This window comes from Ylistrum balloti, unplaced genomic scaffold, assembly GCF_031769215.1.
Source record: "Ylistrum balloti isolate Yb309-2 unplaced genomic scaffold, AGI_CSIRO_Ybal_v1 Utg370136, whole genome shotgun sequence".
NCBI lineage: Eukaryota > Metazoa > Mollusca > Bivalvia > Pectinida > Pectinidae > Ylistrum > Ylistrum balloti.
In genome coordinates, this window is record NW_026782145.1 from 161,314 (window position 1) to 178,019 (window position 16,706).

General features: G+C 34.4%; 1 protein-coding gene across 1 annotated transcript; it reads left to right on the forward strand.

Moving 5' to 3' along the window:
• The first annotated feature begins 133 nt into the window (after nt 1-133).
• Nucleotides 134-8,616, forward strand: LOC132550610 (BTB/POZ domain-containing protein 1-like). The gene is made up of 5 exons (XM_060214702.1): nt 134-211; nt 2,184-3,527; nt 4,838-4,925; nt 5,320-5,466; nt 7,914-8,616. The coding sequence occupies exons 2-5, from the start codon at nt 2,203-2,205 to the stop codon at nt 8,070-8,072; spliced, it is 1,719 nt and encodes a 572-aa protein (XP_060070685.1). The 5' UTR covers nt 134-211; nt 2,184-2,202; the 3' UTR covers nt 8,073-8,616.
• Nucleotides 8,617-16,706: the final 8,090 nt, after the last annotated feature.

A 16,706-nucleotide genomic window follows, 5' to 3' on the forward strand; every position in this document is an offset into this window, starting at 1 on the left:
TGTTGTTTTGCTCATGTTGTGCAAGTCCGTTTATTTACTTCCTGTAATAACGTTAACGCACTGCGCGTGCGCGTTCCTTAAAATTCCACTTCCTTTAACTTTACCATTGTTGTTATTTCTAGCTCTCCAATTTATATTTGCAGTGAAGTTCTGGAGTTGCCTAAATCTCTTATTTCGATATAGATTGTGAAAAGATGAAGATGTAGTTGAGGTAAGACATTACAAGGTTTATAATTAACGAGAATTATACATGAGATGTACTCTTTCCAGACGATTTGTCATAAACGGAGATTTAAAAAAAAATTAAGGAAGTCGACGTTTGAACACAACACAGACATTGATTAGACAGAAAATGATTAAGCTTTTCGGTACTTCTGTTGTACATCAATGTGCATGCACATGCCCACCTTATATGATGGAATTCCTGGAAAGGACTTGCATTCCAATTGCACTGAGTTGTTGGAGGATTGTCGTTATAAAATGAAGTATACATGATGAGTGTTATATTGTGAAAGATTTGTCAAACACTGCGACACATTTCTTGTCTCTTTCAAGAGCCGAAAATAAGAAGCCGTATTCCTTCACATTGTTAGAGGTATATATCAAATTTTGGGCCAAACTGGGATTGTAGATATCTACATTTAGCTTGAAATGTCCTGGCATTTTTACCATCTTTTAAGATGTACGAACTGTAAATAGATACCTGCAACCTGGTTCATATGATCAGGAAATGAAACTGTTGTTGCCTTGGTGAAATGTTAACTCATATGTCACATGTGTTTCACCCCTGCAACCTCACTACATATCCAATTGTCACCATTATAAATGTCATGTTCAAATGATAATTAAGGAAGTGGCTAATAATTTCATTATAACAAATCTAGATATCAATATGAAGATACTGTGCACGGGCAATCTTCCCAACAACTTCTTGTCCTTGCAAAGGTTCTATATGTAATTCATTCTCAAAATTCTGGGTTAGTGATTGACTGTTATCCCAGAATTTTGAGGATTTTTATCATTGGGCCTTGTCAATCTAATGTGAGATAAAATGTTAACCAAATATTTTGTTGGTTCATAGAAAAAAAATTGGCATATACAACTTTAAAGTGGCTATTACCTTAGATTTTAACATCGGAAAATGGAGAATTCAGCTTATGAATAATAAAATATATCCATAATAAAGCGACACATGTGCCCATAACCTTCAAATTGGTTGTTTTTGGTTATTTTTCGGCGTCGGAACATTGTTTATCTTGACTATTGTTTATAAACATGTTCACACTCAGTTTATTACGAAGATAGCCGAGTGGGTCACATGGCTTGTTATATGACGGAAGTCATTTACTTCTGCCTCAAAGAAAAAATGGATTACGAAGAAAGTGTAAACAAACGTACATGTCTTATGTATGACACTTGCATTTGCATCTTTCTGTTAATTCTTGTTTGCGATAAACAATTCTATAGTGTTATAATATATCATTTTTAACAATCAATAGCGGAGGCATTGTGATGAAAAATGACCTCTGTAATTCGTTTTGTATTGGCTTAGCCATGCCCCACCGGCGTCGCTGTAACCCCTGGAAACTCGAGGACGAGTTATTTATGTAACCCTGGTAAAATAGAGAGAACTTCTCTTTAGCTCGATTGGTTCGATTCCTAGCGGAGGCATTGTGATGAAAAATGACCTCTGTTACAATAATATATCATTTTTAACAATCAATCTTAGTAATTCGTTTTGTATTGGCTTGTCATTCGAGAATTATCTATGTCAATCGTGGGCACTAAACTAGTGGGGCCCTAAAGGGGGTAATTACAATCGGAAAAGGAAAAACTCGGTGTGCAGAAATGCACAGGAATTGATACTTGTACATATTAATAGATATTGTTTACCATTCACTATATGTTTAATATAGTTGTTACTTATGTAAAATTGCTATGAAACAGTATAGGCTTTTATCTGGTACACCAAACCAAAAATATTCCCAAGATTTTATAACTTTGATTCACCTATGATTAGAATACATTGAGATTCATAATTGTGACATTTTCCTTTTCTGCATAATCATGATCATTTTAATGCTACAAATTTGTATAATTGACATATATCTAAGATATCAACTCTTTTTTTATCAGCAGATTTATGCTTTAGGTATAACTGCTAATGCCTTGTCTTTTTAAAGTTCTCAATGAAACTTAATAATGGAGGACAACAACAGACCCCCAAGAAAGGAAAGAAAAGGTGAAGAACCTAGCAAAAACCAAGAGGAAGCAGCAAAGAATTTGTGTACAAATCAGAACCAACAGACTGCTAACAAGAAAAATCCACAATCACCTGTCACAACTCAACAACAGAATTTGCCGTCTGTGAATGTATCACCTCTTTCCTCCTCTCCCTCTTCTGACACCAGTAGTTTGTCTTCCGGAAATGGAAGTGGCTCCAGTTCTAGCTTTCATCTTGAAGATGTTGCACACAACCAGTTTCTAAAATCAACAAGCGAAACCTCTTTATCCACTTCAACTACAACTGGTGCAACGCTGTCTGTGACTCATCCATCAGGAACATACACATTCTCAGATAACGAGAAACTACCAGGAACTGCTCACGGGCATGGTAATGCTCAGTACAACTGGCAATCTACAAAAACAACAGTGAAAGAAAGACTAGCATATCTTTTCAATACAGAAATTATGAGTGACATACATTTCTTGGTCGGAACCCCACCTAACCAACAAAAGATACCTGCTCATAAGTTTGTTCTTTCAGTTGGTAGTGCTGTTTTTGATGCACAGTTCAATGGACCAATGGCTACCAAAGATGACGTAATTGAAATTCCTGATGTAGAACCAGGTGCATTTCTAGCTTTACTAAAATTTCTGTATTCAGATGAAGTACAAATTTGTTCTGATACTGTGATGACAACCTTGTACACGGCCAAAAAATATGCTGTTCCGGCTTTGGAAAAAGCATGTGTAGAATTTCTGAAGCGTAACTTGAGTAGTGATAATGCATTTATGTTACTTACACAGGCAAGACTATTTGATGAGCCTCAACTAGCAGCACTTTGTTTAGAGACTATTGACAAAAACACTTCCGAGGCACTTGTAGCAGATGGCTTTACAGACATTGACAATGATACGCTCTGTGTAGTACTGGAGAGAGATACCTTAGGTATACGAGAATGTAAGTTGTTTGCTGCTGTGTGTCGTTGGGGGGAGGCAGAGTGTGCTAGAAGAAACATATCACCCACACCTGACAATCAAAGACTAGTTTTGGGGAGAGGTCTGAGGTTGATTCGATTTCCTCTGATGAGTGTGGAAGAGTTTGCTCAAGGTGCAGCTCAAGGGGGATTATTGGAAGACCGGGAAGTGGTCCAGTTATTTCTGTACTTCACAGTCAACCCTAAACCTCAGATAGCTTTCCTGGATAAGCCACGTTGCTGTCTGACTGGGAAGGAGCAGGTGGTGTCCCGCTTCTGTCAGATAGAGAGTCGCTGGGGATATAGTGGAACCAGTGACAGAATAAGGTAGGTATAAAATATTACAGTAATACAGTTTTCTGTCAGATAGAAAGTTGTATGGGATACAGTGGAAACAATGACAGAATTAGGTAGGTATAAAACAGTAAAGTAATACAGTGTGCTGTCAGATAGAAAGTTGTATGGGATACAGTGGAAACAATGACAGAATTAGGTAGGTATAAAACAGTAAAGTAATACAGTGTGCTGTCAGATAGAAAGTTGTATGGGATACAGTGGAAACAATGACAGAATTAGGTAGGTATAAAACAGTAAAGTAATACAGTGTGCTGTCAGATAGAAAGTTGTATGGGATACAGTGGAAACAATGACAGAATTAGGTAGGTATAAAACAGTAAAGTAATACAGTGTGCTGTCAGATAGAAAGTTGTATGGGATACGGTGGAAACAATGACAGAATTAGATAGGTATAAAACAGTAAAGTAATACAGTGTGCTGTCAGATAGAAAGTTGTATGGGATACAGTGGAAACAATGACAGAATCAGGTAGGTATAAAACAGTAAAGTAATACAGTGTGCTGTCAGATAGAAAGTTGTATGGGATACAGTGGAAACAATGACAGAATTAGGTAGGTATAAAACAGTAAAGTAATACAGTGTGCTGTCAGATAGAAAGTTGTATGGGATACAGTGGAAACAATGACAGAATTAGGTAGGTATAAAACAGTAAAGTAATACAGTGTGCTGTCAGATAGAAAGTTGTATGGGATACAGTGGAAACAATGACAGAATCAGGTAGGTATAAACTACTACAGTTATGCAGTGCTGTCATAGTTGCTGCTGATAAAGTACAGCCAGTGGCAGAATTAGGTACCTAAAACAATATAGTATGGAATACAAGGTCAAGTTCCAGCATCAGAATCAGCTATCACATAACAAGTAATTGTTGATTTTATGGGAAGTGATGAAACCTGTGACTACTGGTAATTTGAAGATGTACATAATTCTATTATATCATGTGTAGTCATTGAAAGTTATATAAAATGTTTCATGCACTAAGCTATTCATGTTTTTTCCCTCATTTTGGAAAAATAACACACCAAGATTTTAACAAGTTGTAGAGAAACATTCTGTTGTTGCCTCTAAATAATTCATTGTGCTGTACTTGTCTTCAGAAGTAGACACATTCTCATGTGTATATGAGATTATTTCAACAGTGTTGTTAATATGTGTATATATATTATATCAAGCTTTCTTACAGTATATCATTTTTATTTTGAAAATACAACATCTGAATAGGAATATTGTAATATTGTTTGTGTAAAAGGTCATTGATAATGTGTCTCTTTAAATTGCAGATTTATGGTGAATAGGAGGATTTTCGTTGTTGGGTTTTGTCTTTATGGAAGTATACATGGACCTCATGAATATGCAGTCAACATACAGGTATACCTTTAAAAATGTTTGAAAGTTACGTACAAAATCAACTTCTTTAAAACGACACATATCGCAGTAAGCTTACAATGTATTAAGTTGAATACAGTATACATTTACAGTGGCCTATCTCTCAAGTTTATGATGTATCTTATGGATAAGAGTAAATTAATCTTGAGAATATTTCCTAGGAAGGGTATTTTGACCTCATTAATAAATTGACAGAAGACAACAGTTTTGTGTTATCTTTGTTAAATTTGCTACACAAAATGTATATACATGCAATTAATGACTTGGTACTTTATAAAAATGTGTAAATATTTAGGGTGGGTTGAATTCAATGTAAAATTGAATTTGTATATTCTTCCAGGACTTTAAAAGTTAAATCCTGATTTGAATCTTGTAGATAATCCAGTCAGATACTGGAAAAGTGATGGGACAAAATGACTCCAGCTTCCAGTGTGACGGATCCAACTCCACCTTTCGTGTAATGTTCAAGGAACCAGTGGAGATCTTACCCAATACCAGTTATACTGCATGTGGTACTTTGAAGGTAAGGACTTAATCTGTTATTGTACAGTGTTCTTCATTTTAGAGAGGTAAAGTGTGGGACATAGCTCAGTCAGTATCAAACTTTGTAACCTATTGTGAAGATCCCATCACTTCACTGTAGTACCACTAACCACTACTTGGAGACCAAGTATCAAAATGACACTAATTGTTCTCAGGGCAATAAATCAAATACCTGGTAAATCACTTCATAGACATAAAGAACTGTAGGTAGTACATGTAAGGGTTGTAGGTAATACAGGTAAAAACTGTAGGTAATATAGGTAAGACCTGTAGCAGGTACATGTAAGAACTGGAGGCAGTACAGGTAAGGACTGTAGGTAATATAGGTAAGGACTGTAGCAGATACATGTAAGAACTGGAGGCAGTACAGGTAAGGACTGTAGGTAATATAGGTAAGGACTGTAGCAGATACATGTAAGAACTGGAGGCAGTACAGGTAAGGACTGTAGGTAATATAGGTAAGGACTGTAGCAGATACATGTAAGGACTGTAGGTAATATAGGTAAGGACTGTAGGTAATATAGGTAATAGACCTGTAGCAGGTACATGTAATGACTGTAGCAGGTACATGTAATGACTGTATCAGGTACATGTAATGACTGTAACAGGTACATGTAAGGACTGTAGCAGGTACATGTAATGACTGTAATAGGTACATGTAATGACTGTAGCAGGTACATGTAAAGACTGTAGCAGGTACATGTAATAACTGTAGCAGGTACATGTAATGACTGTAACAGGTACATGTAAGGACTGTAGCAGGTACATGTAATGACTGTAACAGGTACATGTAAGGACTGTAGCAGGTACATGTAATGACTGTAGCAGGTACATGTAATGACTGTAGCAGGCACATGTAAGGACTGTAACAGGTACATGTAAGGACTGTAGCAGGTACATGTAAGGTCTGTAGCAGGTACATTTAATGACTGTAACAGGTACATGTAAGGACTGTAACAGGTACATGTAATGACTGTAGCAGGTACATGTAATGACTGTAACAGGTACATGTGAGGACTGTAGCAGGTACATGTAAGGACTGTAACAGGTACATGTAAGGACTGTAACAGGTACATGTAAGGACTGTAGCGGGTACATGTAATGCCTGTAATAGGTACATGTAATGACTGTAGCAGGTACATGTAAGGACTGTAACAGGTACATGTAAGGACTGTAACAGGTACATGTAAGGACTGTAACAGGTACATGTAATGACTGTAGCAGGTACATGTAAGGACTGTAACAGGTACATGTAAGGACTGTAACAGGTACATGTAAGGACTGTAACAGGTACATGTAAGGACTGTAACAGGTACATGTAATGACTGTAATAGGTACATGTAATGACTGTAGCAGGTACATGTAAAGACTGTAGCAGGTACATGTAATGACTGTAACAGGTACATGTAAGGACTGTAACAGGTACATGTAAGGACTGTAACAGGTACATGTAAGGACTGTAACAGGTACATGTAAGGACTGTAGCAGGTACATGTAAGGACTGTAACAGGTACATGTAAGGACTGTAGCAGGTACATGTAAGGACTGTAGCAGGTACATTTAATGACTGTAACAGGTACATGTAATGACTGTAGCAGGTACATGTAATGACTGTAGCAGGTACATGTAATGACTGTAACAGGTACATGTAATGACTGTAGCAGGTACATGTAATGACTGTAGCAGGTACATGTAATGACTGTAACAGGTACATGTAAAGACTGTAGCAGGTACATGTAAAGACTGTAGAAGGTACATGTAATGACTGTAACAGGTACATGTAATGACTGTAGCAGGTACATGTAATGACTGTAGCAGGTACATGTAATGACTGTAACAGGTACATGTAAAGACTGTAGCAGGTACATGTAAAGACTGTAGAAGGTACATGTAATGACTGTAACAGGTACATGTAAAGACTGTAGAAGGTACATGTAATGACTGTAACAGGTACATGTAAGGACTGTAGCAGGTACATTTAATGATTGTAATAGGTACATGTAAGGACTGTAGCAGGTACATGTAATGACTGTAGCAGGTACATGTAAGGACTGTAGCAGGTACATGTAATGACTGTAGCAGGTACATGTAATGACTGTAAGCTTCATCTAAAGACAATGCACCATGAGTGTAAACATTGCACCTTGGTAAAGATTATCTGACTGTTGTCATCAAGCTGTCTGTCAGACCCCAGATTTCAATATTTTCATTTTATAAGATTTGACAGGAAAGTTGTTCTCTTAATTCAGTAAAGTTTCCTGATGAAAAGTATCTAAGTCATCCATATTAACAAAATAGTAGGTCAAGAATCTATCTCCATGGCATGAGCTGTTTAATTGTACAGTAGGGTTCAGTGCATGCTGAATAAAATAGAGACATTCATTTTTTTTCCACTGTGAACTGTAATATTGTGATTGTATTTTTTAGGGGCCGGATTCTTACTACGGTGCTAAGGGTCTGAGGAAAGTGACCCATGAATCAGTGTCCAGTGGTAAGGTCACCTTTCAGTTTACCTATGCAGCCGGCAACAACAATGGAACTTCTGTAGAAGATGGTCAGATCCCCGAGATCATCTTCTACACTTAGAGAGTGGACCAGACAGGTTGGTCTGATCCGTTAGGTAATATGAAACTCACCAACTCTTGGAGAGCGTACTACTGAGTATGTATATGTTTAGCAGGATATGTTTTATTGATAAAAAGTCAGAATATATTCTGGAACACAGAGAACTTGTAAAGGAATACCGGTATATCAAAGAGAAACTGGTTTTATGTGATATTTAAAGGCTATATGAGTACAAAAACATTTTTGAAAAGTCTGAAAACGGGAGTCAGACAATTCTTTGAAACATTCAGCAGATAGAGCTGAATAATTCTTAGTGAAATCTTTAACTAAAGCTCCAACAAGATTTTTTAAGTATAAGTTGGACAATTGGATAATTTGAAATGTTCATTAACATGAATTGTCAAATTCATTAAAACATAAAAACATTTGTCAGAATTTAAGCTGGGTATTTACAGTTCATGTAAGAGAACTTAAAATGACATAAATTCAGTAATTACATTTTAAAATACATGAAATATGAATAAGATTTAGGATAATTTATTTGATTTTTAGATTAAATACATTATACAACATTCTGTGTATGTGTATATATATATATATATATATATATATATATAGATAAACAAACTAGTAATCTTAAATATTACTAACCATTGAAATTGATGTACAATTTCATGTTATAAATGTATGAAGAGAGAATATTGAGAAACATAGGCGTTTGTTGATAAAAAGTTGAAATTAAGATTCAGATATTTGCAATGATGTAATATGACAGTGGACTTTGGTAAAATTTGGGACATGCTTGTCGGGAATATAGGTAACTGCAGGTAACACAAGTTTTTTGGTGGGATGAATATGTAAAGACAAGACAAAGGTAGGTAATGCTGTATAGATATATTTGATAGGAGGTTGTCAATATAAACCCTAGGTAGATGTAGGTAATGCATAAAGGTTTAGTTGGGTGTTGATTGAGTAGAAGTTGTATTCTAAATTTCCTATCAGAACATGATGGAACCAGTGTGGAAGATTATTGACAATAAACAATTTGTCTTTTGAAATCAGTAGATGTTCTGGTGTGACTTATTAATCAGGCATCACATTTGTCTTTATTGGCTTCATTTACATGTTAAATCCAAGTGTTTTCTGTACAATATACAGGACAATGTTTCCAACAACATTTTTTGTGTCAGATGACTACTAATTGCGATTACTTATTATCTGTCATGAAGCATCATAAGCCTTTAATTGGATTTCAGAGGAGAAATGGACTGGCCTCTGAAGTCCTGATGGTCAAGTGGCATCAAGTGCTAAATGCATTTTCAGCTACTTTTCGGAGTCCATTTGTTATATTTTGATAGAAACTAGAGGTAACCAACAACCTATTGTGAAAGTTAAGATCTTCATTAGGGGGCTAGGGAGGAGGACCACGAGTGGTTTCTGAGTTTAAAAGAACATACATTTTTTTAATTTCTCAGAAAGTGTCAGACTTGGATGAAGCACTCTGATATTTAATGTGGGACGGGGAGCAAAACTGCTTGTTTTGAGGTGTATCATAGACACTTAAAAACAAACAACAGTGTCTCTGGTTTATTATTTATTTCTCAGATGACTGTAAAGGCCACCTGACCTCTTGTTTATTAAAGCATGTCTTATTTTTCTTTTTTTGCAGAATATAAGTAATATTTTATTCTTACTCTTGTCCAGAAATACTTAAGCATGCAGCATAAAAATACATTTTGTTTTCCCTATAAGTAAAGCATGCAGCATAAAAATACATTTTGTTTTCCCTATAAGTAAAGCATGCAGCATAAAAATACATTTTGTTTTCCCTATAAGTAAACTAACATGTAACATTGTAGATATTGTAAGGTAAGCCGGAATATCTAAAAAAAGTTGATTCCTTTAACTTCTTTGTTATTACCTCCTGTATATGCATTTGACTTCCCTGAATTAATTTTGAGTAAGTCCATTGTTGCTCTAGTTACCACAGTATTAGTTATGGTAGTAGTCCTGACTAGCAGGTGTAATAGACAGTGACTTACACTTATTAAAGCTTTAAGTGACATTTGAGAAATTGTGTCACTGTATTTGAGACCAATTTTATCCAGTTAAAGGTTGTGTATCATTCAACGTGAATATTGCATTTTGCATAAATACATTTTTTTACAGTGAGATACAACCATACACTGCTAATCACTACCACTACCCCACAACCCTGCATCATTCATGACAAACTGTTACAGATAGAATCCATGTAATAACTTTTCTTAATATCAATGTTATAACACTCATGACAATATTTGTTATGACATATGTCATATGACTTAATAGAGCAAAGATTAGGTGTAGTTTCCCATTATTTCCATTATGAAATCATTTCTTCATGACGTCATAAGTATTTTGACGTCACCAAAGAGATAGAGTGTGAATATCACCAACTTGGAGATTGTTTCAGTCTTATAAAGTACTGTTTATTGAAAATAAATTTATTTAGAGAAATAGAATAAATTTTTGAAAAATGACCAGTTGATAGTAAGCAAGATAATCAATAGCAACAAGCTTTGGATATGTTGATTCATGTTGATTTTAACCGTCGACTGGTTTTGCCTAGAACTTGGGGCTTTTTCAGGACAGTACCTATACAGAGATTAGCTTTTGATTGAATATATACATGTTCATTATGTATGATGAGGTTAATGTTTTTACAAAATTCTTTATTAAGTTATAAAACATGTTTTCTCACCTATTTTGTCACAGGAATGATAACATTACATTTCAAAATGTGACGAAGTAGAATTCTAGATATACAGAATTAATGTATACATTTATTATGTGCGTGTTTAAATTGTATTAATGACTAGAAATAGTCATTCCTCATTTGTGCTGTTACATCCATTGTCTTTCATTGCGCCTAAATTTATTGCAACTAAATCTGAAATGTAATGTATCACCCAGCAGTTTATGGCTGTGTGTATGTGACAAAGAATTCTCCAAAATGTGTAACAATTGTGATATTACTAGACAATCGTTAGGTTGGAACTTAGGAGTCTACATTGACTGAATGTAGCATTAGTGTCTATTTTTGCATTTCTGACAATATCAAATGTTTTGATTACTATAGAACATGTTTATTATGATGTGTACCTTCTAAACTGTTCATCAATATGTTCCAGGCTCCTGATTACATATTATTGTTTGTTCTAAGATATTTGATTAAATTTTAACTCAAGTGCTTATTCGATAATTGTGACATGTTTTACTTTCCAGTGGTATTGTATAAGGAAAAATCTGCTGAGCATTCTTTATAAGATTTTGTAGTTTTTTTTAATTGATGAACATTTGAAAGGTACACATTTTAGATCAGTGGTAGCTTAATTTTGAAATATTTAAACTGAATTTTCTTCCTCATTATATATCAATATTCAGCATTTAAGTTTATTTCAGATAGCATTTATATGTGTATGAATGACAGTGCTCTTGTCTGTTCTATTAATCACTTAAATCTCTCTACCAGTTGAATGAGAGTTTGTGATATGTTTACCTGCCAACCTTGTCAAGTGGATAGCTTTGCAATAAATATGCTTTTTTTAATTATTTATTATTACATCAATGTTTGTTGTATATGTTTAGTTTATGAGGATAATCATACCCATTTATAAGGCATACATTGAATAGATATTTATATGTATTATCAGATATCATATGTAAATCAAGTAGGTAAACTGAAATATATGGTTTATTCATCACAGGTCATGCTAGAAAATCTTCACTTTTCACACTTCAGAACTCACAACTGGAATGAAATTAAACGTGGTAAAGTAATCTTCCTAATTCTGACACAAAATTCTTTTGAATAGTGATTAACAGAAAATCAATGGAGCTGATTCAATTTTCAGAGGTGTTTTTAAATCTGAACCTGGGTTGGATCTTCTCATCAGTATATATCCACTTTTCTTTAATACTTATAAGATATCTACATCATGCCAAGGAAGTAAGAGAATTCAGTTCAAATCTAATTGAACAGTGGGACACTCAGGAAAGGGAGTGAGAATTCAGTTCAAATTAGAGACACCCGAGAAAAGGAGATTCAGTTAAGATCTGGTGCGCTCATGCAAAATGATGACAATTCAGTTCAACTCGGGAGTAGGAATTCAGTTTCAATTTGGGACACTTGAGAAAAGGGGAGAGAATTCAGTTCAAATTTGGGGCATTCAAGAATGGAGAGAGAATTCAGTTCAAATTTGGGATACTCTCAAAAAGTGAGTAAGAATTCAGTTTCAATTATGAACACTTGAGAAAGGGGAAGAGAATTCAGTTCCAATATGGGACACTTGATAAATTCATTTCAAATTTGAGTTGCTCAAGAAAAATGGAGAGATAATTCGGTTCAAATTTGGCACACTGAAGAATGGAGAGAGAATTCTGTTCAAGTTTTGGACGCTCAAGAAAGGGGGATGGGGAAAGAATTCAGTTCAAATATGGAACAAAAAAGTCCCTGTTTTGATGTACCTTTATCTCTATGTGTCACACCTGTTGAACTGACTACTAAAGTGTCTTCATATCTGCACCATCTTGTCTTGTGGAAGAAGTATATTGAAAATGACTATAAAAGTGTAATACTTTGATATTATCTCAATCCAAGTTGTAAGAAACAAAGTGGTAAACTTGTTATTTCATATGTAAACATTCAGTCTTAATCTACCCTTGATAATCCAGAGAGATAAGTTACAGAATATGGAGGTGACGAAAGATATGCTCAGAACATACACCATTCAATTCTCAAACACATTGTATAATGCCAGGATTAATATGTTTGGTCTCTCTCCGACTGTAATGCTGTTTGTAATCTCAGTACTTTGTATAAGGATAGCATGCACACTGAGTCTTTGGATTATTTATGATACATATGTATTTTCTTACATTTGTATATAAGTTATCTTTGTTTTTCCTAGCTAAGGTTACTGGATTCCTTTTCAATTCTAAGAAATTCCAGGATTCAAAGCTTAAAATAATCATTTTTGATGATCATTTGTCATATACTTAAAGGTCAATTGAATTCTTTGATTGGCAATGTACACACCTACAAACGTATCAGCAATTTATATTTAAAAGTCTGCTCTTACTACAAAATATTATGTAAGGTAACATACCTCCTTAAGTATCAATATCCTATGACTTGTATCTGGTTAAGCATTTATTACCCTACATTATCTAACACTATTATTCTCATTAATTATTTACAAAGTTTAACAGACAAACAAAATAATGTCTAGATATGCAATTCAATTTTATCTAATGTTGAAAGAATTTATATTCTGATATATCCCATAATTCCATACTGGACTGACTACCAGGTATTTATGAATGCTCAATTATCCATACTGATGATGTGTTCTAGTCTCCTAGTGTTGAAAATATTGATATCATTGCATGGATGTTTCAGTTCACCATTAAAAAATGAAGGAATTTTGATTTGTTCTTATCTTTTTTACAATATTGTTTGTTTTGTATGTGGTGTCACTGGAATCCTCCAGTCATGCTTGTACATTAGACCTGTTGTAACATTACATTTACTTGACTTCTGCTAAGTTGTATAGTGTAGCTGTACATCTGTAGTCACTGAAGCCAGAGACTGATTAGTATGTCAGAAACATGCTTCTATTAAAGACAAATTTAGCAAAACAAACGACAATGGTGGTCAGTTGTGTCAGCATGACAAAACAATTCTTAATACCACTGATAAAGTTTTCATCAGTTTGAACAAAAAAAAAGAAGCAAATGTCATGATCATGGTTTTCTGACCAGTCACAAAATTGAACATGCAAGTTTCTAATCGTTTGTTTTGCATGGGTCCTTTCAAAATTCGTGAGACTGATTTGGAAAAGCAACATCGTCGACAGGAGGCCATCTGAGTGTTTTGATAGTTAGGTAATTTATTACTATTTCATAAGGAATGCTTGATGAATAATTTTCTAATTTGTGATGTATGTTCCTTGGTGGTGCACATGAGTTTATTACATGCCCCAAGTTTAAAATGAAATGCCTGACGGGCATTTATTTTGGATTTTGACTGGTTAAGTTTGTGATCACTTTGTTTTGAGAAAAATGAGGTATCTTTCTCAAATCTTACCTGTAGGTTGCGAATGGCCCATGGCTTTGCATTCGGTTAGGGAACTGATAGAAAGCAAGCGGGTGTCACATGACCATGGATCATTCCGTTACATTTGTTAAGAAATTAATTGCTGACAAAGTGGCAAATACTTATGAGAAAGTGGTGGGAACAAAACTATATGATGTTGACACCAAGATTAAGTCATGTCCCTTGTCCTAAAGTGACAATATAGACATTGATAGTATAATTTCAATTCTGTCGGTTTGAATTTATCACAAATATTGGTTCAACATTTATCGATAGATGTTAAATTATGATTCTGTAGGTTTTATCACATGGAATGCTTTCATTCGTGACTCAAAGAAAAACTCAACACCTGACATTTTTCTGGTAAAATGTTTTATGACCTCCTTATACAGAAAGTACCATGGTAATAGAGCATCAGTATTACTAAGACACCAATGTTAAATCATCGGACCTGTATATAAAAAATAGTGTTAAGACATAATGTGGTACAATTAGCATACACGTTAAAAAATTATGAAGGAAACTAATTCGCTAACCCTAAACTTACAACTCCGGCAAAAAACACCTAGCTGCAAAATTACAATCAATCAACTTTATCTTATCAGGGATCGATAGCAAAAAAATAAAACATGGTGTTGACTTATGTAAAGATAGAGTACAGCACAATAAAAGGAACATTAAACATAAGTGTAAAAGTGAATCGGCACATTGTTCATGTTATAATGAATTGGTACCTTTTAATAAAACAGAGAAAGATGCTGTTTTATGAAGACAGTGGCAACCAAATAATAGTTCCATTATTAAAAATATATTTCACAGGAGATTTTACCTTTTTTATACCTGTGTGATTGCAGAGGCTTACAAACATCGCCTGATGTGAAAAATACGATATTATCACAGTTCATAACACACATTTCATACACCTGTGTGATCTATTACCAGGGATACTATACTAGATATCATAAGTTTTAAAAATCATTTCTATTCCATAAAAAAACAGTACATTACAAAGTCATATAATAATTGTCTGATGTGAAAAGTACGATATCAAATTTTATGATACACATTTCATATTAAGTAACATTTGTTGACATGAAATAATATAGTAATATTACATCTCTTAATACACATTACATATAATATTACATTTGTTGACATGAAATAATATAGTAATATTACATCTCTAAATACACATTACATATAATATTACATTTGTTGACATGAAGCACATATACTAGCATTAAAGTTCTTGATACACTTTACCTTAATTCTCCTCTACGTTTCCTGATAAACATTACACATTATAATCAAACCATGACTGATAACATACACAGCACACATTGTGGTTTTTATACACTTGACAAGTGCGAACACATTATATATATACAAAATTAAAAGCTGGAAAACACGATGAGCTGTAAAACATAAGCGCTTTCATTTCTTCTTCAGATGTTTAACATAATGTACATAGATAAAATTGTGATGTCATTAATAATGACGCCACAATTGTATCTATTATCTATTAAATTTGGTGTTGGTAATTTTCCTACGTTGACATCCAGAGCATCATTTGATATAGTCTGTTACAACGATAGACATCCGTAGAAAACAGAAATGCTCATGGATACTTTCAGAGGATCTTGTATGGCACCATGGACACTCAATAGCCATGGTACAATTCTAGCACAGAGGTTTTCACACTTTGAGGCACAACTAGTTAATAATGTGCCAAGGTTTGAGCAAACTTCGACTTGGTTGCCATCGGGTGAAATAGTAATGAGTCTATCAGGGCATGGTCATTACTTAGGAGCAAGCTTTTCCGAACCAACTTTTGAGAAGCAAGCAATGTCCCATATCGAAGACATTCAGTCAATTGCTTATGATCTGTGATCTGAGCACATTCCGAACTCAATGGGCGACAGATTACACATTTCTCTGTTGGGACAACTGGAATGTCACTAGGTTGATGTAAATTACCTGTTCCAATATTTGTGGCAACACATGGGCCCGTATTCATGAAACCGTTCTCATGCTCAAGCATGAATTTTGTGCTCAAGCCTTATATCTTGTTTAAGTTGAAAATTTATAAATAAGGCAGATTTCGCCAAAGATTTTTAAAAAACTGAAAGGACTTCAAGTCAGATGCTATATTCTGTGTTTATATTTGACATTTGTATTATTTTATATGATTTAGGAAAAATTATAAAAAAAAAAAAGTTTGCTTGAGCACAAAATCTATGCTAGTGCTTGAGAACGGATTCATGAATACGGGCCATGGTCTGCATTTGTGGTGTTTTTAAAACGTTGCATACGATGGTAATTAGACTTGGTTCCTCCTCAGAATCTATATCATACACAGAGCATAACTCATTGGAACACCAAAGTATCACAGGTGACAAATGTTGTTACTAATTGGTATATTGCCACTCCAACAGTCAATGCATCCGAATTAGCAATAGGACAAACCTAAACACATTTCGAAAACATGTCAACTGTCATAAACACTTGAGCATTTC

Bases quoted from the DNA above. Each gene is read 5' to 3' on its own strand.
- LOC132550610 (XM_060214702.1), top strand. From the start codon at position 2,203: ATGGAGGACAACAACAGACCCCCAAGAAAGGAAAGAAAAGGTGAAGAA. The intron at 3,528-4,837 runs GTAGGTATAAAA...TTTAAATTGCAG, and splicing joins GGAACCAGTGACAGAATAAG to ATTTATGGTGAATAGGAGGA. The intron at 4,926-5,319 runs GTATACCTTTAA...TGAATCTTGTAG, and splicing joins AATATGCAGTCAACATACAG to ATAATCCAGTCAGATACTGG.